The 25,436-nt window shown below is 46.8% G+C and overlaps 1 protein-coding gene across 1 annotated transcript; it reads left to right on the forward strand.

Moving 5' to 3' along the window:
* Nucleotides 1-3,620: 3,620 nt before the first annotated feature.
* DISP2 (dispatched RND transporter family member 2) lies at nucleotides 3,621-24,645 on the forward strand. The gene is made up of 8 exons (XM_049821025.1): nucleotides 3,621-3,711; nucleotides 11,770-12,216; nucleotides 14,658-14,687; nucleotides 16,841-16,964; nucleotides 17,933-18,048; nucleotides 18,535-18,653; nucleotides 19,631-19,728; nucleotides 20,370-24,645. The coding sequence occupies exons 1-8, from the start codon at nucleotides 3,644-3,646 to the stop codon at nucleotides 23,787-23,789; spliced, it is 4,422 nt and encodes a 1,473-aa protein (XP_049676982.1). The 5' UTR covers nucleotides 3,621-3,643; the 3' UTR covers nucleotides 23,790-24,645.
* Nucleotides 24,646-25,436: the final 791 nt, after the last annotated feature.

The following is a 25,436-nucleotide window of genomic DNA, read 5'->3' on the forward strand; positions in this document are numbered from 1 at the left end:
CATGGACATGTTGCTGCCTGTTCCTGACAATCCAAAGAAGAACAGGAGCAAGAGCAGAAAGGGTAGAGCACACAGGGGATTGTCTTGTGACAGCATCAGCGGAGATGAACCAAAGTGATCCGAGCCAAAATAGCCGATGGCAAATGTTAGCAACCAGCCAAGAGACTGCAAAACAGTGGGAGCTTGGGATCACCACGCTTCAGCACCCTGCCTTGCCTGGCTGCTGCGTGGGCTTCGCTGAGCCAGCAGCGGCTGGTGTGTGAAATGCTGAGCTCTGCTAACGGGAGTCAGGACATCATGAACCGAGCTAAATTCTGCTTGGGGAAATGTTGATTTACAGTGAAGGAAAATGAATTGTGCTGAAAGTAACCATGCTAAGATAGGGCACCATGAAATGAGCCACACTGAACTGTGACTGTAGCGCAAAGCAAATCCATTGGGAAATGCTCTCGGTCATGTCTGCCAGCCCATCAAGTTAAAGCTTTATTCTGCCTTCTTAGACTTCCCTAAGGATATGCCTGGCTTGTACTCCTAAAGCTTGGCTTGTACTCCTAAAGATAAAGGAAGCCTTGTTACTGACTTTGGTGGGAGAGGGAGTAGCCTCCAAACTGGGGGGAATTTGCACACGCAGCAGGTGAAAGGTAGCATTGGCTTTTGAGTCAAGACTTCTCTTGAGACACAGGAGAGCTGCAGAGACAATGTTTTGCTTTTTGTTTGTGAAAGAAATGCAAGTGGATGGTGAGCAGGAGGGCTAGGAGAAGCAATAAGCTATACAAAACAAAGAAAAGAGATGCTTCAAGTAAAAAATGTATCAAAGCTTAAATGCAAAGTTTTTTTCTCTTCTCTCTTTCACAGGTCAAGCAGGAGAGGTAAGAAATCTGTCTTCAATTGCCACGAAGACCAATTAGTGTCAAAAATACCCAACTCTCCTCCTGGGGCTCTGTTACGCAGTCCCCTTGGCAGCCTAACTACCTCACCCTGCCTCCTGTGGAGACAACGGGCATGAGGTGGAGAGGAGATGTTTGCCCTGGCTCTCCTGGGATCGGTGCTTTCTGACCTTTTTCCATGTGTGAATACCTAAGCCTTTTACTAGCAGAGGTTTACAAGCCCTGCCTGGGGACCTCAAGCCCCAAGCCAGCAGGCTTTCTGCTCTTGGATACTTCTCATGAAAGAGGAGTAGTTGATGGATCACCTACGTTTCTCAGGGTCAGCAGCAGAAAATTGCGGTCTCGCATGACAGAGAGTTTTTTGCAGCACAGCAGCTTCATAAACTTGCCTCACCCCTTGGCCACCTCTTACATCACCCCCAGTGCATCTTTGTCCCATTCACCTGGTCATGTCTTTTCCCTCTCCTTTCCCCCTCTCCCCCTTTCTCTGCTCATCAGCTTTTTTCTCTTTTCCACAGGTATCCATTACTGTCTGTGGGCTTTTCTTAATATTCCTGACCCTTTTTTGCCATTTTTCTCTTTCCTTCTACTTTTTTTTTTTTTGGTCATCTCTCTCCCTGTCCCTCTCGCTCACCCTCCTCCACCTTCCTCCACATCGGAGGGACACCAGGGACCAGCTGGACCCATCTGATGCTGGCAGGTCTTGGATAGGGGTTGCTATGGCAAAGAGCCAGCTCCCATGCTGATGAAGAGGGAAAAAAAGCCAACATGACGTACTGACTGACTGCTCCAGCCCTGGCCATGTAACAACAGCTCTGAGAGGGATGTGGGCAGCCCCACTGACTGCCTCGCGCAGTGCTGTGCAGCTAGCTGGGAACATAAGCCCTGCTGTAGTGCCTGGGCAAGGGCAATTAAAAAGAAAAGAATCCATGTGTCAAATACCTTGCAGGCCACGGAGGAAACCTGCCAAGCTGTAGGAGTGAGGAAGTGTGATCACCCCCACTTCACAGACAAGGAGTTCACACATTGGGCTGAGCCAAACTAAAAGCTGTAAGATGTGACTGTCAGAAGCAGTGGGATGTTTGCAATTCAGCCTATTCCCACCATCCTTTAGCTCCCATGGCTTTATTATTATCATTACTGTTGCAAGTATTATTATTTAGCATTGGGAAGAAAGAAAAGGAAATAGCACCCATGTCCTTGTCATCCCATTAATGCCAGCCAATCTTTTCAACAGATACCAGCTTTCAGACTTTCCTGCTGGGCCACATAATACAAGCTACTCTGTAGCTGCTCCTTGCAGCATATCTGATCCTACCAGGCAAGCAACATTTCTATGGCTAAGGCTCAGAAAAGCACCCTGGGATCCTCTGGATGTGGGCAGCACCCTGCGACCCAACCCAGCAGGGATCATTGCACTGGGACACCGGCACTGCCTGCAGCCTGTCCTCAGAAACTCCCTCTTGACGGGTTGGGAGAGGTGTCAGCCTACGGTCGGAGAGTGTCACCTACCCTGGCATTAGGAAAAGCTTTATGTTCTTTAAACTATCTCGGGCATTTAAGTCATTAAGGCAGGAAGGGCTTACTCTAAGCAGCTAGAGGATTAGTGGGGGTTATGGGATACTCTCTGGTCTAATACTCTTCTTTTTCGCTTTGGCTTTTCTGTAGCATGTGAAGCAAAAAGGATGCCACCCTCATGAGAAAGAAGGTCACTGCCACAGCGAGGGCCACAGGCATGGCCATGAGAAGGGAGAAGGTCATAGCCATCACCATGGCCACACGCAGGATGATGAGAAAGGAGAAGGTCACTTCCACTCTCAAGGCCATACACACAGTCACAAGAAAGGCTCAGGCCCTTCCTAGCACAAGCAACATCATGGTCATTGGCATGGGAGAGGTTGTGGAATGAGCAGCCACCCCGAGTCTTCCACAAGCTCTGTGGAAAGCTCTCCCCACAGCACTAAGGGACACGTGTGGCTACCACGTAACTCGGTGCAATTTCATGGTATCAAAAGACAACGCTAGCAGGATCCTGCAAGGAGGGGCAGGGGTCTGACCTCCTTACGTTCTCCGTGCTTTCAACTCCGTTGTTTCAAAACTACCGTCTACGTCAAGGAATTGCTTACTTATTTAATGCTGCTAAAATCCAGAGGGTAAACCCACATGCTTCAAATGCTGCCTGGCACCTGCCACGTGGGTCCGGGAGTGCTTCTGGGAGCTCTCCCACCTTGGACCAAAGCAGGAGCACAACTCCACTGAGCCGATGGCCCCGCCACCCAGAGGGATTTGTGCACTCTTTGACCCTGCAGCTCCCCCCCAACCCGCCGCAAGCCGACTTTCCTCAAGAACCGTGCGCTGCTCGGGCTGAGGACGGCGAGGGGATTTTGGGGCCGGGCGAGGCTGTTTAGGTCCATCCCCAGACTTGGAGAAGCCCCTGCTTCCTCGCAGCGCCCTCCACCCTCAACCCCCTTCCCCAAGAGCCGGGCTGACCCCGGGGTCGAAGGGAGGAGGCGATCGGTCCGGTCTCGGTGCTCACCCGTCCCCCCAACGTCCCCGGCAGGCAGCCCACCGGGGCAGGCGGCATCTCCCCCGCTCCCACCCCGCGGCTATTGGCCGTCCGCGACGGACCCGCCTCCGCGGCCGCGCAAGCGCTGCGCGGAACCGCGCCGGGGCGCTGCCGCCGCCGCCGCCGCCGCCGCCGCCGGGAGCGTTCAGCACCGCGGGCAGCGGACAGCGCCCCGCCGCCGCCGCCGGCCATGGAGGCCGCGCCGGGCTCGCCGCGGCGGGAGCAGCGGCCCGAGGGGACGCGCCGCGCCTCGCCCAGGTAGGAGCGCGGGTCCCCGACGGGACACCGGGGGCCGGTGGCGGGGGGAGCGGGGGGTTCCTTCCCCTCAAGGACGGGGGCAGCCGGTAGCGGGGCCGTGCCCGGTGCGGAGGGGCAGACGGCGGGGTCGGGCCGCGCACGGTGCGGCGGGGCCGAGCCGTGTCCCCGCGGGTGGGAGCTGCCGCCCTGCCGCCACCCCCGGCTCTAGGGGTGCGGAGGTGGCCGGTGCCACCGGGTTTTTTTGTTGGTGGTGGTTTTTTGCCGGGGACGGGGCTGCGGACCTGGGCGCCGCCCCCCCCCCCCCCCACTCCCCGGCCCCGCTGAGGTGTGTCCCGTCCTCCCAGCGAGACAGCAGGCAAAGCCCCGAGCTGCCTGCCGAGCTGCCGACCCCTCGGTTGTGGGGTTGGGAGACGGGGGGCCGGCCGGCCGGCCGGCCGGTGCCCCCGGTGCTCCTTCACGGGGCCAGGCACGTTGTGCGGAGCCCACCGTGTTGGGGGCGGGAGGGGTGGCGACCGCCTGGCTTGGCCTCCCTGGCAGGTTTTTATCCTGCAACATGGTGAGCTCTCCCTTCTGCAGCAACGGGTGAGCTATTGTTGGTGAAGCCCGGCATGTTTCAGACAGGGTCCTCATTGCGCTAGGCTATGGGCAAGCACGGCTCTCGCTCCAAAGATTTTTTCTATTAAGACCTGCAGCCCTCGCCTTCTCCCCCCCCTCCCTCCCCCGCGCCATATGCTCCCTTACCTGGTGTCTTAAACCGGGTTGGCAGCCACAATCATTGTCATTTTCTGGAAAGGTCAACAAGCCCATGATCACGGGCAAGGAGCCATCCCCAAATTTGCAAGCACATTGCCATTTGTTAGACCGGAGGCAACAGATCTTCTGAGCTCTTTGGATTCTGTTTGACCAGAGCACACCCCGAGGTCAGCAGCACACAGATTCCTTCTGAAAGCCAAAGAGTTTCCCTTCTGTCTGGTACAGGATATCCACGCTGAGACATCCCCACCTGCCCACCTGCCTGGGGGACCCAGCAGGGGAGTCACTTCTCTTTAGACAGCTTTGAATATCTCAGCCAGAGGCTGGTGTGCTTTCAGGTCTCGGTGCTTGCTGAGTGACTGTTAGGCAATCCAGCACTGCTTTAAATCTTGGGCATTCGATGGAGTCAGAGCTATCACTGAAGCCCTCTTAGCTTTGCTTGCCTCAGTAACCCTTGCTCATTCAAACAGGTCTTTTGAAATGAATGCTGCAGCCTGTAAGAGTTAAAGTTATAGAGATGAGTTAAGCCATCTGAAACAGGCGTATTTTGAATTTCACTCATGCTGCTCACTCAGGAACTAAAATCTATGGCAATAAAGTACAAGAGGATAGCGCTCTCAGTCCTGAGCATGCGTATACATAAATGCTTCTTTATGCAAGGCTCTTCATATAGCCACTAAAGGGTTAGCCCTGTAGTCCCCATCCTCTGCTCCTTGCCAATGCTCTTTATCATCAATGCTCAATTCATCATCAGAAAAATACAGATGTTTGAAAACACTACCTTCCTTCTAGCCTCTTTCAGTCTGGGGTAGCAAAGTGTTGTTTTCTTTTCCTTTCCCTTTTCATTTCATTTCATTTTGTTTCTTTTTTCTTAAAAACAAGGCTTAGCAAACATGATTTTACCAGCACATTTTACACTGCTAGTGTAGATAGAGCAAGCTGCATCCAGACCTATTCTGGCACCAAAGACTGGGTGAGGATCTTGAGCCCTTTGTGTCTGGTTGTATCCCATCACACATACCTGTACCCGCAGCAGCAGTAGCTGCCTGGGGTAAAGGTAAGGCTGTTCAGACGAGTCAATGGAAAGGATTATAAAACTAAACTTTTCTTGGCAGACTACGTGGGAAGCAGAGTTTTGCAGTCTCATTAATTTTTCATGACGATTTAACATACTCGGGAGTCTCATTAACAAAAAGATTGTAGGTCTTCTCAAGGATACTCACTATCCTGCTGCCAGACCAAAAAAGCAAAACAAATAGCAACTACACAGACATTTTTTAGTGCACGAGAATTTGACCCAGCCTAAGGAGGAGATTAATTGCTTATGAGGTGCCTGTCTCTCCCTGTCAGCTAGACAGGGGAGCTAGATAACAAGGTGAGAGTGAAACGCAATGAACCCTTCCCTAATCTCTGGGAAAGGGCACTCTTATCTCCTCATAAAACAAGCAAAGAAGCTCTTTTTTCTCGAGAGCTCCACTGCTGTTCTGCTGGGGCTATGTTCAAAGAGAAAACCTCTATTTAAATTCCATTATAAAACCCCATTCTTAAAAAGTCATTTACAGCTCTCCAGGAAAAAGCCATTAGTCTAGATGGGAGCCGACCTATAGCACATGGTTTTAATTCAGAAAGAATTTTTTTTTTTTCATTTGGGAAAACTTGTACAGCTGATATGCAAGCAAAACCTTGCTAGAGTAAGAAAAAAAGTGAAAGAAAATAAAACTTGCTTCTTTTTTTATGAATGAGATTTTGCAGTGCTTAATGTCCAATTGAGCAAAGGTTCCAGGGAAAAAGGGCTCTGGTTGAAGTCAAGATACAGACTCTTGCCCTTTCTCCCGCTTGTTTTTATTCCCCCTTGAGATTCTTCTGTCAACAGAAGTTGTAGTTTGACTCAGGCATCAGACAGCTCCATTCACTTGGTAGGTGTTTCCCATCTTTCATATGCAAAGTGCTGCTTTCCTGATCCTCTCCTTAGTATGCAAAGGGTGAGATAATCTTTCTACTAAAAAAAAAAAAGAAGTGCTTATAGAAATGGTCTTGGGGACAAGGGTAGAATTAGCAGAACAATAAAGAAGCCATTCCTTCAAAACTCTGAATATTTTTGGCCCATTTCTCCCTCAGAGACGCCTGTGCTCTTCTGCTGCGTGGCTCAGAGGGAAGCAAGACCAGAGATGTGCCAAAGAGATGGAGTGGCTGAGGAAAGGGAAGGTGACCGTATGCTGTCATTTCCTTGCCCTGCAAACCTTTCTCCGCCTGAGCTCAGCTCTGTGTGCTGGCACAGTGAAGCCATCCCAAGGGGGAAGGAGTTGGGGGCAGGCAGCCAACACGGCATGCTTCCAGCAAACCCTCTTGCTGGGGCTTTGATGCTCAGGCTGGTGGGGAGGTGAGCAGCTAAAGCCATGTCCTGCTGACACCTTCTGCAGGGCAGTGTCCAAGCTTCTTAGCGGGATGCTGGTCTTTGGGAGGAGGGAGATAGCCCACCATAGCATTCAGCCCTTGGCTTCTGCCGCAGACTCCGCAGTGCCTACCACTGCTCCGCATCCCAGCAGAGGTGGAAGGGCAGAAAGCCATCTCCTTAGAAGTCTTGACCTTATCTTGCATGTTTTCTTGTGGGAAGAAGCTTCTGTCCTTTTGCTGGTTCCCCCACATATAGTAGGCTGCCTGTGCCCTGGTACTTGTCTCAGAAAAGCATTGCTGCCCTCAAAGTGACTTGAGCGGTTTCATAAATTAGATTATTATACCGTCTAGACATCTCAAGGGAAGAGATGGGGAAGGAAATAGTGTGAGAAATGCAACTCATTGCCATGGGTAACAGAAGCAGTAAACTCCAGTTTCTCCTTGCCCTGCACCTCCTCATTCTCTCTTTTCCCAGCATCTCTTTGGTTGCATCCAGCTGAGCTTGAAGAAGAAAATAGAGGCTGTCAGGCTGCCTCTGTAGGCTTTTCTGTGGCTGAGACACGCTTTCTGCCCACTCAATCCCAAAGATGTCAAATATCTGACATGGCCCAGACTGGGAATGAACGTTAAAAAAAAAGTTTCTCTTCCCCTGATGTTAGTCTTTGCTAGTGTCAGTGTGGCAAACAGAGTCCTGTGCGGTGCTCTGCCCACCTCTTCTCCTGCCTGACAGTAAACAGGTATCAGAAACTCCCCCCCAACCGTTTTTCTAGCATAGTTTAGGGTCCTGTGGGCCCAGAAAAGTAATAGCGACATGGTTGCAGGCAAAGAAGGACTAGCCTACATCTCTGGTGCAGACCTCAGCATATCAAACGTTAAGCCCGCCAGCACTATGGCTAATTGGGAGTGTAGCAAGTGAAGACTCAAATTCTGCAGAACTGCCAGCAGTGTTTATCCAAATCGATCATTATTTGCGAGCTCCAGGTTTCCCTGGAGATTTTGGATAACCGAGATCACATCGTGATGGAGTTGGAGAGAAACGAGCATAAGGCAACTCATATCCAGAGGGTGATTGACAGAACTGTAATTGTTTAGTCTGAAAAGGAGATAATGAAGAAGAGTCACGAGTCAATGATCTGAACTAGCCAAAGTTATTCTAAAATATGAAGTCACTGAGCAGGCAGAGGATTAAGTTAAGAGACTACATGTGGGGAAAACAGAACTTCACAGTGTTTCGCAGCAAAGAAGGTAAACAAGAAGAATGGGCTTTCATGTGAAATATTAGAATCAAATGTATTAATGTATGTACATAAAAACTGGAGGCAATCTATGACATCCAAGAGTTTGTCATCTGCTTTCCCCAGCAGGAAGTTTTGTAGCTGAGGGGGTTTTGGAGGAGGAATTTTTCATTGCATGTTTCCTGCATCTTCCTGATCATCTTCAAAGTGTTTTTTCTGAAAGCCTTTTTGTTCTGTCCAGTGTTACATAGTCACCATCAGATGAGGCAGCTGTGGCAGAACATCAGACTAATTTAGTTATGAAAACCTTCCGGTCCCAATCTCCTATGCAGATCCAGCAGTTTAAACGAAAAAGAATTTTGTTTTTGACCAGGTGTGGGAATACTGAAACCACAAACTCTCAGTGCAGCAGTGTCTCTGCGAATTACTATGCATTGTAGGAAACCATCGCCTATAAAGTGTACAAAAATTAGGAAAAACAACAGGATCAAGGTAGAGGGAAAATAGTAACTTAGAGGCATCAAAAAGGGAGTGAGAAAAGCTCTTGCCAAAGCATAACACGACCACAATCGCAGCACTCTGATGAAAATTCCCTGACCCAGCACAACTTGTACAAAACTACAAGCCTCAAATAAGATGCAGTCACTGGACACCTGGGAGGAGTGAGATGAATTACACTCTAAGCTTGAGCGAGTGGACTGAGGGACTCTCCAGGTCAGCTCTCCCAAACAAACTGCCCCTGCAGCTTGCCAGAGCCGTAGAGTACGTGGTGGTTAGCATCCCCCAGTCAGGCTGGTTCTATAATTAGCATAGACGGGCAATGACTAATTAAAGATGTCATTTTATACATTGACTAGCACAGACCATGATCTTTCTTCCATCTCTCTGCAGTGCACCTGCCCTGTGCTGCAGCAGTGCAGCTGAACCTGAATCCCTCCCGGTGCAGGGATGACTCTGATGAGGCTGTAGCAAGTCCAGACAAGACTTTAGATTACATCTCATGAACAGCTCTGCTGGCATGTGATTTATAATCTCATGTATCGCATTCATATACACCAATGACAAATTTGTAGTCTTCTGTTGTAACCTACCTTTATACAGAGCTATAACACAAATCACGCGCTTGAAAGTCTGGGTAATCCTGCCACTAATCCATCTGTGACAGGACAGCAAGGAGTTCATGCAACGTGCTTGGTATTATTTCTTTTGACAAATTCTGTGGGTGAATGGGGTATCATTGTCACAATCTGTTCAGGAGCTCCTGCTTTGGCCAACAGCACTTCCTCTTGCTACACTGAACTAGCTCCAGTCTTACTAGTACTTTGGGTTGCAGAGCAGAGGCAACCAAGCACTGGAACTGCTGGGGACAACCTGTCAAGCTTATCTCAATGAAGTGTGCATGCATCTGTCTGCTGGTTTTCTGGCACCTGCTTCAGTGCAAACTTTGCCTTCTTTCTAGCCACTTTGTATATCTGTTGTCATAGGAAATGTTAATGGTCTCACAGATTCTGTCCGGCATTGCTCTCTTTGGGTGTATGGACTCTTCCAAAGATGCAAAGTTCACTTACACAGACACTGGTATTTCCAGACTATTTTAATATCATTTTGCCATTTCTTCTCCCCTTCCTTGGCCAATACCAAAAAATATTCAGCAAAGGAATCTGACAACGCAAAGTAAAATCCCCTATATAGTTCCCCCCTCCTGCATGGCCTGAGCTTCAGAAAATCTACATTTGAACGTTGGTTATTGCTTTTGAAGTCAGTGTCATGGTAATGAGCACCCCTGAACATGCCATCCATGTCTGTAACTATGCTGTAGCTGTCTTCTGGCTTAAAAATTAAAATTAGCATTGGATGGTGTCTAATCAGTCGAGATTTCTTTGTTACTAGCCCCTGGACTGGTACACTGTGGAAGTAAAGCAGAGTGCAATGTCTGTGCCATGAGTCTCCATACCAGCAATGCTATAACTGCTACCACAAACGTTACTCCATTGTAATGATTTTAACTAAATAATAAACCCATTTTCTACAATCATGAAATATAGTTTCTCAGTGTTGACAAACTCAATTGATGTTGGAAAGTACACAGCACAAGATGCCAAGGCAACTATATCCTTTTTTTCTGGAAAAAAAATACCGATTTTCAAGCAATATTGAGCTAATAGTATTCTTCAAAACCCTTTTGTCATTGATAGTATCATGCCATTTAACTTTGGGTGCAATTCCAGAGACTTGTAATTGCTAAAATTCTGTCTTTTTCCATGGCTGTCTGAAAAAGAAATGAGAGGGACTCTGCAAATTTTCAAAAATATTCCCTTCTCAAACATTCTGCCTTCATTTCTTCCCACATCACATCAGGTGCCTCAGGCTAAAGTTCATGTCATCTAGTCTTGCTCCAGCACTCATAATTCTTCAATGATTTGAGACATTTTGTGACTCTAGCTGGCCTGAATCATTCGTCGTCCTTAATCCTCAATGCCAGACACTCAGGCAAGACACATAAGTCAGCTGTAGACACCACAGCACGTGCTCGGAACAAGGACCAGAGACTACTGGTGTTTCCATATTGTGCTCTCTTTCTGAGCTCCAGGTTGCACAGTGCTGCTGAAACTCCAACACCTGGACCAGCTGCGTCTCTTGAGACAGCAATTCCTAAGGCATTTTTGGGGTGACTGTGACCTCAGTCTATTGTATGTGAAGGGTTTTTCAGTGTCATGCAGACTAACTAGTCCCTCAATGTATTACTCAAACTTTTTCCATGCTACCAAAATCTCTCAGGTTCCATAAATCAAGAACTGCAGGAACGAAATAATTTTTAAATCCCTTGGAGAGAAGAAAGCATATCCTGCAGAGACCTCATTACTTGGGAACTGAAGTCTGCAAATGTTTTGTGTCAGTAAATTGAGCAGTCAGAGGAACGTGAAGCTTCAAAAGATCTTGAGAGATCCTAGTCCATCCCCTTCCTACATACCAAGACCAATAATATCTCTTGTTGTCATCCTTGGGAGATGTATGTCTAACATGTTCCTGAAGAGCCCAGTGGAGAGTCTGCAGGACATGGGAGCCGTTAGGGCACGGGCCAGGCTGGAGGCTGGAGCCCCTTTTACACCATCACAGCCATCAGGTTCACTGTTCATTTTTTTCAGTTCCAGGCGTGACTCACTCTCCTACTCTCCCAACGTGGAGCAGAGCCAATCCTTCTGCAGAGCAATCAAACAAATCCATCTTCCCAAGAAGCACAGATAATTGATTGTCTTCTGCACATGCAGTCTCCTTTGGTTTCTGTTCCCCTGGGTGTCTGGAGTCACTGAGGTCCTGAGTTAGGACCCTGCCATTATCACCAGTCAGTGTGTTCTGCCCCCTCCACAGTGAAATATCTTGGAGATTTGGTTGAGGGGATGTTACTCAATTTTTTCAAAATTTTGGAGCAACACACACAAAGACGTGATGGATTCTCCATCAGTTGGAATCCCCGAGTGAGTCATGGATGTCTTTATAAAAAGCATAATCCAGCTCAGCCCCGAGACTGGCTGTTGCTACAGCAAATAGTGGGTGAGGTTTTACATCTTGTGTTACGTGGGAGGCCTGTGAGAGTCTCCAGTTTGCAGGATGCGATTCCCCTGAGTAGCCTTTCTACTGCTCTGCTGTTTTACCGTACTTTTATTTTCCCTCATAGAGAAAAACAAAATGCAGGACCTTGCCAGACATGTCTTGCCATGCCAGAGATTGGGAACACCGAGCCCAGCTACAGTGGCACTTCCTGGGAAAGAATCTGCCCGGTCCATCACTGCCCCATTCCTGCATCCCCCAGGCTGGGAGGAGACCACCTGCCCTCCTCCAGCCACACACTTGGGCCAGTCTCCACCCAGTCCAACGGCCAGGTGCCATCGAGCTCCCAGGACTCGCAGCAGCATCACCTGTATTACCCCTGCAACCAGCAGGATCCCCGAGGCAGCTATGGCCTGCCCCCACTCCCTGGGCACGGCGAGAGGCCCATGTTGTGTTCCCACCTTTCCAGTGGTGATCCCGCACCAGCTTCTCACCACGAGACCTCGGAAACCCCCTGGAAACAGTGGTCCCCTGGGCAGCGACGGCCAGTGCAGCATCACATTGTAACAGTCAGGTAAGAGGCACACAGAGAGCAGCTCAGGGGCTTTCAAAAAGCATCTCCAGAACTTTGTGGTGGGACGCAGGAGGGGATGAGAAGGGTCTGAGTGGGGATGCATGAAACATGGGTTTGCTCTTCAGTTTGGGGCAGCGGCTGCCCCAAAATGCACGGTGGAATCATCTGCTCTCTCCCCCTCTGTGGAGGGTGTACAGAGAGCTGCCATTCCCACACCAGGGAGAGGCAGGATTTGCTTCTCAAGGTGACTGATTGGATAAAGCCAAGGTCACTCAGTTGCTCCTAGATCATGCAGCTGTGATTATGCCCATCTTTTATGATCTTTGCATTTTCTCCTTTTGCACTGTAAGACATCCAGCTGGCTAATCCTTTATCTTGGCAGAGTCTCTCAGTGATAAGAGCAGAGTTAATTTCTTTTTCTGCCCCCACCGAAGCTGCTGCCTGTGCTGGAAGGGTGAGGCAGCAGAGAGTAAGCACTGGCTACAGCTAAGCAGTGAGAAATACAGAAGTGGGGAATATTATTTGGTTTTCCAGGTTGGGCAGCAACTAGGGCGTAAATTCTGTATCATCCGTGACAGAATCGGGCAAACTCCATTTGTGTGCAGAGGACTCCAGTGACTTGCTTGGATGGTGGATGTTTCTTGGGCAGTGCTGTAAGGATGCATACAGGATGGGCTTCCCCAACAGCCTGAGCTGCAGCTTCTGCTCCTTCCAGCCAGCATCATCCATCCTCGCTGCCTGTGCCTTTTGGAGTCCACTGTTGGGACTAAAGACCATGATCCCTGTGCTACCACAGCAGTAGTGACCAAAGTCCAATAAAAGATGGCACAGGATTCCTTCCTTGCCTTTGCACAGCAGTGCGGGGTTAGGCACAAAAGCCCTTTATGGTCTCATTTGCTAGCCACTAACAGAGGATTTAATTTGCTTGTGTTTGCAGTGTAGAGCAATTGCAGTCAAGAGGAGTGGAGCCTGGATCCTTTTTAGCTCATATGCTATCAACAAAATTGTCAGCTACATTCTCTGTAACAGGTTATTTAAGTAGGAAACACAGCTGGATTGCAAATCCCTGGCAGAATGTGCAGCACTAGCAGACAGAGAAGTGATAACAGAATAATGCTAGAATGGGGTTTTTAATCCAAGCAAATCTGCCTGAGAAGCTATTGTGAGAGAATTAGCACAGGATGGGCAGTGTGCTGCCAGAAAGAGACCTCTCTTTAATAATCTGGTAAGGATTTTTCTTTGCTCTTCTCTCTCCCAAATCTACAGAGCATTAGTGTGATGAGGAAAACACAATATAATTTATTACACGTGCCACTGAGAGTGACTTTTCCATGGGGAACTCTCCTCCATTGCTTTTTCATTTCTTCCGTACATAACAACCTGCCAGGAAGGATGAGCTGCCACAAGGTCATCAGCTGGCTGTCCAGGATGGAGCAGGGCCATCTGCCCCACACAGATGTCAGAGTACAGCAGGACCTTCTCCCAGTTTAAGCCAAGAGCGTAGGAGGAGGGCGACAGGAGGAGGGAGCACTCACTGAGCTTAGCCTGGCGTGGCTGCTGAGAAAGGAGGAAGACACAGCTGGGAGCAGTTTGCTGGAAGCTGCATTGAAGCCCAAGGCCATGCTGGCCTGGGGCATATTTTAAGGGGACATTTCAGTGGAAACAGAGAGCAGAATGAAAGATCCCTTGGATATGGTGACCCACTGAGGTGCAGCTTTTCTGTTAAGATGTCAGTGGAAAGCTTGCCCTCAGGGATTCATTAACGTAACCTTGGATCCCCTAGGGAAGGCTTCTTTATTTTGTTCTGCAGAGCCCTACAAGTAGGAATAACAAATGCTCCTCTGTGAAGGAAACCCTGGTAAAATGTTTTGAGCTGCTCCACTGGCCTTCTGCTCCTCTAGTCTGGACAAACGCTGTCTTTGGAAGGGCTCAGGAAACAAATGAAAGCCACCTTTTCAGAAAATCCTTGCTGAGCTAAACAGGAAATAAAACTGTCTATAGGCATTGCTAGCCCAACTCATGAAAGTTAATAAAGAGGTATGCTTTTGTCAAGAAACAATTTAAAAATTCAGTAGGCAAGCACTTAAAACAGGTTTTCATGGATAAGAGTTGCAGTGTGATTTCTATAGGATTACATTGCTAATGACCATTACTTTCTATGGGGCTGTCTTAGAGGGGCAAAAATGTGGTGTGACTACATGTCTTCCCATCCTGTTTGGTTAAAATGCCAATGGGAGAGGAAAAGATTCTGTTATTCATTAAACTAATTCCTGTAGTGCCGCAATTCTCCCCACACTGTAGTGCCAGTATTCTTGCAGCAATGGCTCTGCCTGGTGCTTTACAGCCCCTGAAGGGGTTAACTTGCTCATTAACAGCCCAGCACTGTGCTTCGTAGGAAAATAATAAACGAACACATCTTTTTTTCTTTTTTCTGTCTGCAGACATGACAAAGCTTTCAGGATGCCAAAAAGGTATGTTTAATATCAAAAGCTTCCTGTCCTTCTACCCCATTATCATTGCTCTCCTACCCTGCTATTAGGAAATGCAGAGTATTATTGCTGGTGACATCCCCAGCAGGCCCAGCTTCAGAGACAAGGTCAGCGCTCCCCGCGCAGGGCTTCCCATCTGCTTGAAAAAATCTCAATTTCCTTGTGAGATCAATTTAGCCTGCATTAATGAATAGCAACGCTGTCTTGATAGCTGTTCTTGGGGCAGGTGCCTGGCTCTAGTCCATACAATAGCTTTATATATTTATATATAGATATATATATATATAAAAAAATAATCTTATATGTATGTGTGTGTATGTATATGTGTGTGTATATATATATAGGATTAATCCAGCTTGGCCCACCAGATGAGCAATCAGGAGGATAGCCCATCCATGACATCTTTTCAAAAGACAGAGGATTTTTAATACATTTCTCAAAATTAAAATAATTTGATTGCTTTCAACTTCTGTTTAAAAGCTGATTTTTGTAAACTATTTTTTCTGGAAGGTTTAGGTGAATATCTTCCATCATCAGATACCGCAACTGATTCTTTTTTTTTTTCTGGTAATTGGCCACAGAATCACCCAAACCAGCCTCTAGAAATTGGGTACTCTAATGCATAAAGGGCAATTTTTGTTCATTTTCACAGTGAAGCCTTCATCTATGAAAACAAACTTGGTAAGGCAGTCTTAAATTGAAAAAAATACCAGGCCTAACCAAAAGTCATGTGAAAAGCTGTCTGAAGAGCTTGTGATGATTTCTGATGATGAGAAATAGCTGCATTATTTGACTCAGTGAAGTTGGAGGCAAGAGAAGCAAAAGAGCAGGCAAGCAGGAATTTTACACCTCGAGGTTGATATGCACCAGCACAGCCACTCTAAAGTTCATAAATATTTTAATTCCTCATAAAGCTCACATATTTGTTAACTATTTTTAAACAAAGAATTTCTTATATTTCAGAAATACATCAGAATATAGAAGAAGTACTTAGAACCTGCCAAACCAGAACAGGAACCCATTCCAATATCTTTATCTCTTAACAGATATTTTTGAAGAAGTCAAAAATCTTGAGGCAGTAAACCCTGCACTGGTAAAAAACTGTGGGATAGTAGTTCTGACAGATCATCCTGTAGGAGACACAGTTTGTCCCAAAAGAAAAACAGACCTTGGATGGAAAATTTTAGACCAGCTCTTAAGAACAAAAGTAACTGGCAAAAATACTTTGGGCCAGAGTAAGCCGCTTCTCTGGAAGGGTTTTGTTCGTACAGAAATGTCATTAAGAATGTGTGTGCCACCATACCACACTGATACATATTCCAGGCATAGCCCTGGCCTGGGGGCTTGTAGGTGTTCTCCAAACCCTGAAGGAAAACCACTGTGCTGCATTTGCAGATGCTCGTTGTAGGTTCAGTGTTTGGTTTTGAGGCTGGTATCAGGGTGACATTCACTCATCCTGTGGATGCAGAAGCCACTTGTCCACTCTGTGAATGCTGCTGGCAATCCTAACTTCGGTTACACATCAGATTGGTGGTTTCCATCCTTTTTTGCTGTGCAGATGTCTGTACGTTTTCCAACAGTAAGGCAGGCCCCTATATAGTGAGTGAATTTAGACCAATGACAATGGACTTGCTTGAGTTAGTTATATTTAGGGGACTTGTCAGAATAGTCCAAAGACTTCTTAGGGTCCACAGGCTGAAAATCTGCAGGCCAAACTGTTAGGCAACTACTAGGTTAGATTGCCCAATGTGGGGGGGGGGGGGGGGGGGGGGGGGGAGGAAGAAGCTCTTTTTAAATGCAATCTTTTAAGTTAAATATTTAAAGCTTCATGTTGCCTTAGGATGCAAGAGTCTGGTTTTTATTATTTCTGACTGAAAAAGCAGGAAAATGTAGGGAGGCAAAATGTAATTACCCAAGTTAATTAGAATTGCCTGCAAACATCCAGTTGGAGGTATAATATGTTCGTTAATAGCTGTACTAGAGCCTCTAGGCTTTCCAATAAATAAATGCTCAAACCAGAAAGCCCTAATTCTTTTACTTCCTTTTACTAACACTACATTGGTTCAACAGTGGGTTTCGTGCTAAGAGCAGAAGTGCCTTAACAGCTGCATTTTTTCTTCTCCTGTTGATTCCAGTTATTCTCAAATGATTGCGGAGTGGCCCATAGCTGTCCTGGTGCTTTGTTCAGTGACGGCTGTGGTTTGCACTGTAGCTGGCCTGCTTGTTGGAAATTTGCCTGACTTTTCAGAACCCTTAATGGTGAGTCCCTACAGATGATACGTCAACATGAACATAAGGAAAAGCCATGGGCCAACCAGTGACATGTTCTTTCTGCCATATAAAATGAGCCTTTACTTCCTTCCTTCTCTGCCAATAGAGGCAGCAAGGCAGGACAGTAAATCAAGAAGGACATTAAAGCCACTAGAAAAAATGACCATGTTTATCAGTGACCTGCTGTCCTTAACCCACATCTTCACAGCGTGCAACCAAAGCAAGATTCCTTCAGAATGAATATGTGTCAGAGTAATGCACAGTATTTGCTGTTTCTTTTGACACCATAGAAGGAGCACAGCCTGTGCCAGTGGCAGCCACCAGCCCATCTCTCAGCAATGCTGTGGACTTGCAATAGTGCACTCACACTGTTGTGGAGACACTGCCAGAACAAATCAGGATTGCTGCTTTTGCTTCCCACTGCTGGAAGGATGGGGTTGCCTGAAAGGACTAGCTAGGCTGGGTGGAGATTGAATGGAGGATCTGGCTTTGGCTCCTACAGCCTGCATGCAATGCTCTTGAAATGGAGAGACAGCCCTGTTCTAGCACTGCTGCACAGGGTCCCATTTTCCATGCAGGATCCCACATTTTCTAGTCATCCCTGTCTTGCATTAAGGGAAGAATCCTGAGAAAATAAGAATAGACTAGAGTTTGTCCAGGAAGAGGAAAATTACTCCTATTTCTGTAAGTGACTATTTTACTTGAAGAGAAGGAGAAGAGTCTTATGAGATCAGGGAGAAAGAATTGTAGCCATCCTTGCCCAAAAAAGAAAGGAAAAGAGAAATATTTTTTCTGTCAGCTCTGGGATGCAGTATTTCCAGGGAAAATTCAATTTCTGTATCTCTCCAAGATGCAGTAATAATGTCATATAGTTTCTGTGTCTAGGAGGAGGATTAAGGAAAGCTAAGCTAAACTAAAATGCAAGCTGATGACAAAGCCCTTTTGCTTGGCTGCAGGGTTTCGAGCCACGAGATACTGACATTGGCAGAAAGCTCGTTGTGTGGAGAAACGTAGAGAGCCACACAGGCTACAGGAAGACCTTTTCCCTTTCTCCCTATGCTGAGAAGAAAAGGTATTTGAGTTTGGTTTGTGGGGGGTGAGGAAGATGTTGGCTCTAAAGTTATAGATTCAACATTCCAAGAGATCTATGTGAATTACAACATATATGCTATGCTTTAAAATGACCAAGGCACTGGAGAGTTTAAAGTCTGTCTGCCTGCAACGGACTTGGGCTCCCTATTCTGGAAACCAGGAATTAGGCTCTAAACTTTTCATGTGTTTACTTACTGTTTACCTTTATGAGACTGCAGAGGCGATTCAGCATGTCTGCACAAGGGGATGCAGTTTCTCACTTAGTCTTATCAAGATCCCTATAAAGGGGCACAGTCAACCCAATATCAAAAAGCTGTCATCCAAGCAATGCTCTTTCAAGACTATGACTTGAAGAGATGACTCTTACTGCTGCAGCAGTGTTGTGTGTGGCACCAGAGCCTTGTCAGTGAATATAACTCATAGCCAGATGATCTCTAGTTACAACAATAATCTGATCTCTTGCTAGCTATGATGACATTGGCATTAGCAGAGGACAGAAAGCTGCTCAGGAAGAACAAGAAGCGAGGACACGGAGAATGGTGGAACAAATCTACAGAGCAGATGGTTTCTTTTGTGGTCCCCCAGGTGAGTGAAATCTCAATGGGGTAGTAAGTAGTACACACCCAGAACTGAACAGCATACAGAATTTTCAAGGTGGTTTAGGGCACAGGGAAATGTTCTGAAAGTGATCTAAGCAAGCAGTGTATACAATACCACCCTGTAAAAGCTCTGCCACCTTTCAGGTGGTGATCTTCCAGCACTTCATAACTGAGTGGTTAGAAAAGGCTTGTTCTGAAATTCTGGAGAAGGGTTGTTTCTCCTTCTTAACTTTTTGCCATACGTCTTTTTTTTCCCTTTAGAAATATGCCTTAAAAGCACCAGTAAAAGGACTAATGCTTTCCCCATTTACCCATATGAAAAGTGAATACTCTGAAAAAATGGCATGTGCCCCACTCCCCCTCTGTTCCCACTCCCTCCCTGTTCCTTCTTTTGTTCTTGAAAAATATAAGTGGCAGTAAAAGCTGGAGAGAAAAAAGAGGAAAACTCCAGGACACCCAAAGTTTGTCCAAAAATGGACACTAGTAAGTAGAAGAAAGAGGAACAGCATGCAGATGTTTTTACTCCCTTCCCTGCCTCTACTCCACCTCTGAAATCAGTCAAACACCAAACCTTGCAGGTCCTTGGGAGTTTCTGGCTGAACTCAAGCTCCTCACTTGTACCAGGGGTGCAGAACCAGATGCCAGCAGTCACTAAAAGCATGCTGACAGCACAGAGAGTGTATTTTGAAAATGCCCCAACGCTGCTCTCCTGCTGCTGACAGATGGGCGAGGAGCAGAGGTCAGATCACACAAGGCAGATGCTACCACTCACTACAAGCTACTGTCTTTGTGACCTGCTTCCCTTCAGGGAGTCCTCCATAGCAGTCATATAGACAGCAATAAATATATTTTATTCTTTTTTGCTATGCACAGAGATTGTACTCCAAACAGCCTGGCTGATTCATCTTCATTACCTAATCCTTTTTTTTTTTTTTCTTCTTTTTTTTTTCCTCTTTATTTCAGAAAAGAGCTATTCCCAGCTGGTATTTATGTCCACAACTGCTGGGAGCTTATGGAACTTGCAAGCTATTCAGTCCATGTGTCAAATTGAACAAGACAAGGTTAGTAATGTCAGGAAGAACACATATACATGCTGTCTCTTTTCTGACTGCCGCAATCTTTAATCTCTAGCTGAAAGGAAGCCAGACAAAAATAACATAAGCTGTAGAACAGGTTTCAGCCTAGAGGACTCCAAAGCTCTCTACCTACTTAGCAATACAGAGATGATTCTACCTGTCACTAAAGTCCAGCTGCAAAGTAGCAGCTGCCATTAAATAAGAATAAACGGACACTGAACAAGAGCTTGGTCCAGAAACCAAAGGTGTCCATCAGAAGCAGCTGAGAATTTTGGGCAGCAGAACCTAATTATTGAAATGGAGCTATCATCTTGGAGACTGTGACAGCAAGTCTTGCAAGTGGGAAGTTTAATTGGGAAGTTTAATTGGATTAGCTGTGTTTGCTGTAGGATCCAAATTTTCAAATCAGAGGTTATAAAATATAAATAAGGACAGGGTTTAATTTTTGCAAAAGGCTAGCATGTTTCAGTAGCTCTAGTATTTGCAATTTGCCATTGGGAGGATAGCAAGTGATGGCTTATACACCTGGAGGGGAGGATTACTGCAAGAAGGAAGGAACACTACGGGGCTGCAAGATGAAGCGTGCAGAGAGGGTCTGACATGATGCTTCCTCATCTGTTTTTCAGATACGCTCACATGTTCATTTTAGAGACCTCTGCCAACGTACTGAAGCTAATGAATGCTGCCCAAGCTGGTCTCTGGGGAACTACATTGCTGTCCTGTACAACAGGTCTTCGTGTTTGGAGATAACCCAAGGAGACATCTCCCATACCCTGGCTCTCCTTCGTGCCTGTGCTCCAGACTACCATAAAGGTATCCTCACTCCGTCTTGCATAGGTCCTGAGACCGTGAGACAAAAACACTCTCAATGTGCCCAAGTCCCAGAAAAATGTACCCGCTTCAACGCCATTTATCAGCTTCTGCACTTCTTGGTCGACAGAGACTTTCTTAGTCCCCAGACAATTGAGTACCAAGTGCCATCTCTCAAATACAGCCTGCTGTTTTTGCCTACAAGGAAAGGTGCATCTATGATGGGGATCTACTTAGACAATCTGGAATCCTGGGATCTCTTTGATAACTATACATCTATCACTGGAATGGACCTGGGCCTTAAACAAAAACTATTCCAGCACTATCTTTTACTGGATACTAAGTATCCAGTCCTGGCAATATTAGCTATTTTTCTAAGCATTTCTTTTTATTTACGCTCAGTCTTTATTACCGTAATGGTCCTGCTCGCTGTTGTCAGCTCTTTAATGATCTCCTACTTCTTGTACAAGGTGGCCTTCAGATTCACCTATTTCCCTTTTGTAAACCTGACAGCAGTCGTCATTCTCAGCAGCATTTGTGCCAACCACACCTTTGTCTTCTTTGACCTCTGGAACATCAGCAAGAATCAGAACCCTTCTGCTGGGCTTTCTCAGTGGGTGAGTCAAACCATGCACCATTTTGCATATCTCATGCTGGCATCTTGCTTCACAACAGGTGCTGCTTTCTATGCCAGCTACATTAGCAATATAATAGCTATCCGCTGCTTTGCTATTTACATGGGCACCTCTGTGCTGGTGAATCTGGTATTCATGATGACTTGGCTTCCTTCTTCGGCTGTGCTGTATGAGCGCTACATAGCAACGACCTGCATTTACAAGCCAGAAGACTACTGGAACAACACTGGCCATAAGAGAGTCGCTCTCTCCCTCCATTACATTCTCAGGGGTCTCCAGAACACACTGTCCGAAACCTCCAAGCTACTATTTGAAAAGCTTCTGCCTTGTGGGGTCATCAAGTTTCGGTACATCTGGATCTGCTGGTTTGCTGCCTTAGCGATAGGAGGTGCCTACATTTCCTGTTCCAACCCAAAACTCAAACTCCCAACTCTTGTGACGTCATCTGTCCAGGTGTTTAGACTGAGCCACCCCTTTGAGAGGTACGATTCTGAGTACTGCCACCAGTTCATGTTTGAGAGGCTGGAGCATGGAGAAGGGCAGCGTATGCCTGTCACGATAGTCTGGGGCATTCTGCCTGTGGATAATGGGGACCATTTCAATCCAAAAAGCAACGGCACCCTAGTGACAGACGTCACCTTCACAATCCAAAACCCTGATGCCCAGAAGTGGCTCCTCGAATTCTGCCAAAAAGTGAAGAACAAAACTTTCTATTACCGTGACACAGAGCAGAAATCTACTGTGTGCTTCATGGAGGAGTTCCTCAGGTGGATGGACAGTCGCCAGTGCTCCCAGCGAGACCACAGCTTCAACCTTTGCTGTAACCAGTTCTCCTTCCCTTATGGAAGTGAAGTCTTCCTACACTGCATCAAAATGATGCTCCTGGAGCAAGGCAGGGAAGGGGCAGAACTGTACGATCTGGGCCTCAGGTTTGATGGGGAGGGAAATCTCGCTGCCTTAGTGCTGCAGTTTCAAACTATTTATCACTATAGCTTCAACTACAGCAAAGCCAAACAATTCTATGAGGAAATCAACCTCTGGGTAACAGAGGAAATGAAAACTGCCCCTGTGGGGCTTCAGAATGGATGGTTTACCAGTAAACTAGAGCTGTACAACCTCCAGCACAGTCTCAGCACAGAAACGATGGTGGTCATGGGGCTCTCCATAGCCATTTCCTTCGTGGTGCTGCTGCTCACTACCTGGAACGTTCTCCTTAGTGTTTTCTCTGTTACTGCCATTGCAGGCACTGTCCTGGTGACTGTTGGCCTTTTGGTCCTCTTGGAGTGGCAGCTCAATGCAGTGGAGTCTCTCTTCATTTCAGCTGCAGTAGGTCTCTCCGTTGACTTTACCGTCAACTACTGCATCTCCTATCATCTGTGCCCCCATTCTGACCGCCTGAGCCGAGTGGCCTTTTCCCTGAAGCAGATGAGCTGTGCCACGGCCATGGCAGCTTCTGCTCTCTTCTCTGCAGGTGTCATTATGTTGCCTGCGACGGTCCTGGCGTATAGGAAGTTGGGGATATTCATCATGATGATCAAGTGTATCAGCTGTGGGTTTGCCAGCTTCTTCTTCCAGTCACTGTGCTGCTTCTTCGGCCCAGAGAAGAACTGTGGGCAGATCCTTTGGCCTTGTGCCCACACCATGAAAGACTATTCTGATGACTCGGGGCTGAATGGAAGCTTTGCCTGTGGGGGGAATGAGAAGCAAAGCCGGTTGCGGAAGGTCCAGGAGTCCAATACTGCAAACGAGCAATATGAGCTCCAGCCCTTGTCCAGAAAACTCAGCGACAGTTTTGACAACAGCACTTCCACAAGCAAGCTGTCCAACCGGCCGTCAGTGCTCTCTGAAGACACTCAAGTTGAAGACAACAGATGCCCCAGAATAGGAATCCACCCCTCCCTTGAAAGAGAGAGACAGAATCTGCAGGAGACCCTTGGAGACCAGCAGGTTGGCCTGTGCCAGTGTCCTGCCTTGCAAACTTCCTCTCCTTACAAGCACAGCAACTCAGAAGCAGAAATTCAGAGGGAGAGACTCTGCCGCGATTGTCGATGTCGAAAGTATGGTCTGAAAGCTTGGGATGGGTCTGGGCTGGACCATATCCAGCCGGCTGGCATGAAAGAAGAAGGACAGCTCAATAAATCACAGTGCTCTAGTGACACCGCCCAGCAGCAGTCGGATTATACCTCAGACAACAGCCATCTCCCTGCTGCTGATGTCTACAAAATTCACAGATGCCTTTGTTCTCTTGGCAGCTCTTTTGACATGCTCAACATCTCCAGTGAGACGTCGATTAGCGATTTTGAGCAAGGCCTAAAGCTTGCTGAATCAGCCAGTTCTTGTCCCGATGTCTTAGAGCTGTCTGATTCGTACAGTCAAACAGAGAGAGGTTACTTGAACGGGAAGAGAGATACCCTGCGGCTGGACCTGAGGGAGACTGTCTTTGATATCTCTCCAGCAGCATCGCAGCAGAACAGCTCTTCATGGAAAAATCGATTTGGATTAGGGAGCGACGGTCCGGTTGTGTTACCGAACAGCCAACCAGACATGCCTGATGTTTGGATCAAACGATCTAGCGCACAAAGTTCTGGTTACAACAGTTGAAACCTTGCAGAAAACAAAACTGTACTGCTAGGGAAAGGGGAAGTCGAAATCTCCTTGGAACTGTAAATATCAGTCTTTTCCTCCCACCTCTCCTAGAGCTGAGACTATTTCTTAGTGTTTCAGCTGTGCAAATACCTGTGGTTTCACAGAACCAGCAAATCTGATACTAGTGAGAGGATGCGAGATCAGTCTTGATGGAGTACAAGCCCTTTGACCTTCCAGTGTCTGGTGCCATATTCACAGCTGTACTGCAAAACTCACCAAGTAAACCTGTTTTGTCATTTCCTACAAGGTGATTAGATTTTGGTTTGTTGTCAAGGTCACATAGGAGAGAAATACGAAGGTGAATCTCCCCAGATATTTAACAACAGAGAAAGAGAGCTCATGAAAAAAAAAAAAAAATCCAAAACCCAAACCTGCAACTGAAAATCTAGATATCAAGTCAAAAGTGTATTGTTAATAAAAAAAAGAAAGTCTTTCATTTTCTACTGAATCAGAAACTGCTTTATGTGAAGTCCAGGTTCACTGATCCCATCAAAATAGTTCAAATATTATAAAAAAAATTTCATCGGCACTTCTGAGTTGATACAGTCTCTTACTGATCATGGAGCAGGCTGCAGAATCCAGCCTAAATCTATTTTCAGTAACAATTTCAGTTCGTTTTATCAGAAGAAATTCTAGTACTGCCAAAGATTTTCAGTGTGAGATCTCCCCTTTGAAAAAAGTGTCCTCGTCCCCTCAGTGACTCGGGTGCTTTGTGTGTCATCTTCATAGCTTGTTTCCACTCAAGGCATTCCCCACAAACGTGTAACTTTTTAAAATTTGCGTATCTGGTGAATCTTGAATTTTACCTTTTTTTTTTTCTCTACAAGAAATAAACAGGAAAACAAACACTTCCTTGCCTTTATCTGTTGAAAAAAACATCCTCTATACAAGTTGACCTAAAATAAATGCTTATGACAAACTTTCCTAAATCTGAGTGATGCTTAATTTTCACCAAGAGCAATGTGGTTCATTTTCTTCAAGCACCTAATATATTTTCCAATACAACCAGCAACAGGAAAGCATACAACTTAAAAAGATTTGCTCTTTCTGACACCCACAAGTAGTTTTCCCTGCTGTGGGAGACAGGCCCTGACTGCCTTATGTCCATTAGGAACATGCTCTTTTGAAGCCACTAACAACACTTGAAATACATTACGTTAGTTCAGTTTTGTATTTTCATAGTGCAGTTCTCATACTGGGTGTTCAGGTGGGTTTTTTCGCAACCAGAGCTGCCCTCAGGTTGCGAGCCAACACTTGACTGAAACCCTCTCCACACGGGAGCTGCTTCCATTGCTATTTGGAGGGACTTCTCACCCATTTTGAAAACTGCATTGGAAAACACTGTGAAAACATCCCATAAAGTCTGGAAACATTTTACACAGGTGCCTCCTTTCCCCTCACGGGGTGGGAGGACGCTTTTAACCGCCTCAAATGAAGCACCGGTGCCCTGAGGGCACAGCTGAGGAGGGCTCCGCGAAGGCCGCAGAGGCCTTTGAGGCCTCCGGACCTCGAGTGCCCGAATCACAGGGCGAGGCCGCGGGAGGGGGGGGAACACCCTCCCCGCCGGCGGCCGCCTCCCCTGAAAACAGCTGCGACGTGAAA

Source organism: Accipiter gentilis, chromosome 17 (genome assembly GCF_929443795.1).
Source record: "Accipiter gentilis chromosome 17, bAccGen1.1, whole genome shotgun sequence".
NCBI lineage: Eukaryota > Metazoa > Chordata > Aves > Accipitriformes > Accipitridae > Astur > Astur gentilis.

Coding starts and splice junctions, on each gene's coding strand:
- DISP2 (XM_049821025.1), top strand. CDS start 3,644: ATGGAGGCCGCGCCGGGCTCGCCGCGGCGGGAGCAGCGGCCCGAGGGG. Junction 16,965..17,932: donor ACTTTTCAGAACCCTTAATG/GTGAGTCCCTAC, acceptor GCTTGGCTGCAG/GGTTTCGAGCCACGAGATAC. Junction 18,049..18,534: donor CCCTATGCTGAGAAGAAAAG/GTATTTGAGTTT, acceptor ATCTCTTGCTAG/CTATGATGACATTGGCATTA.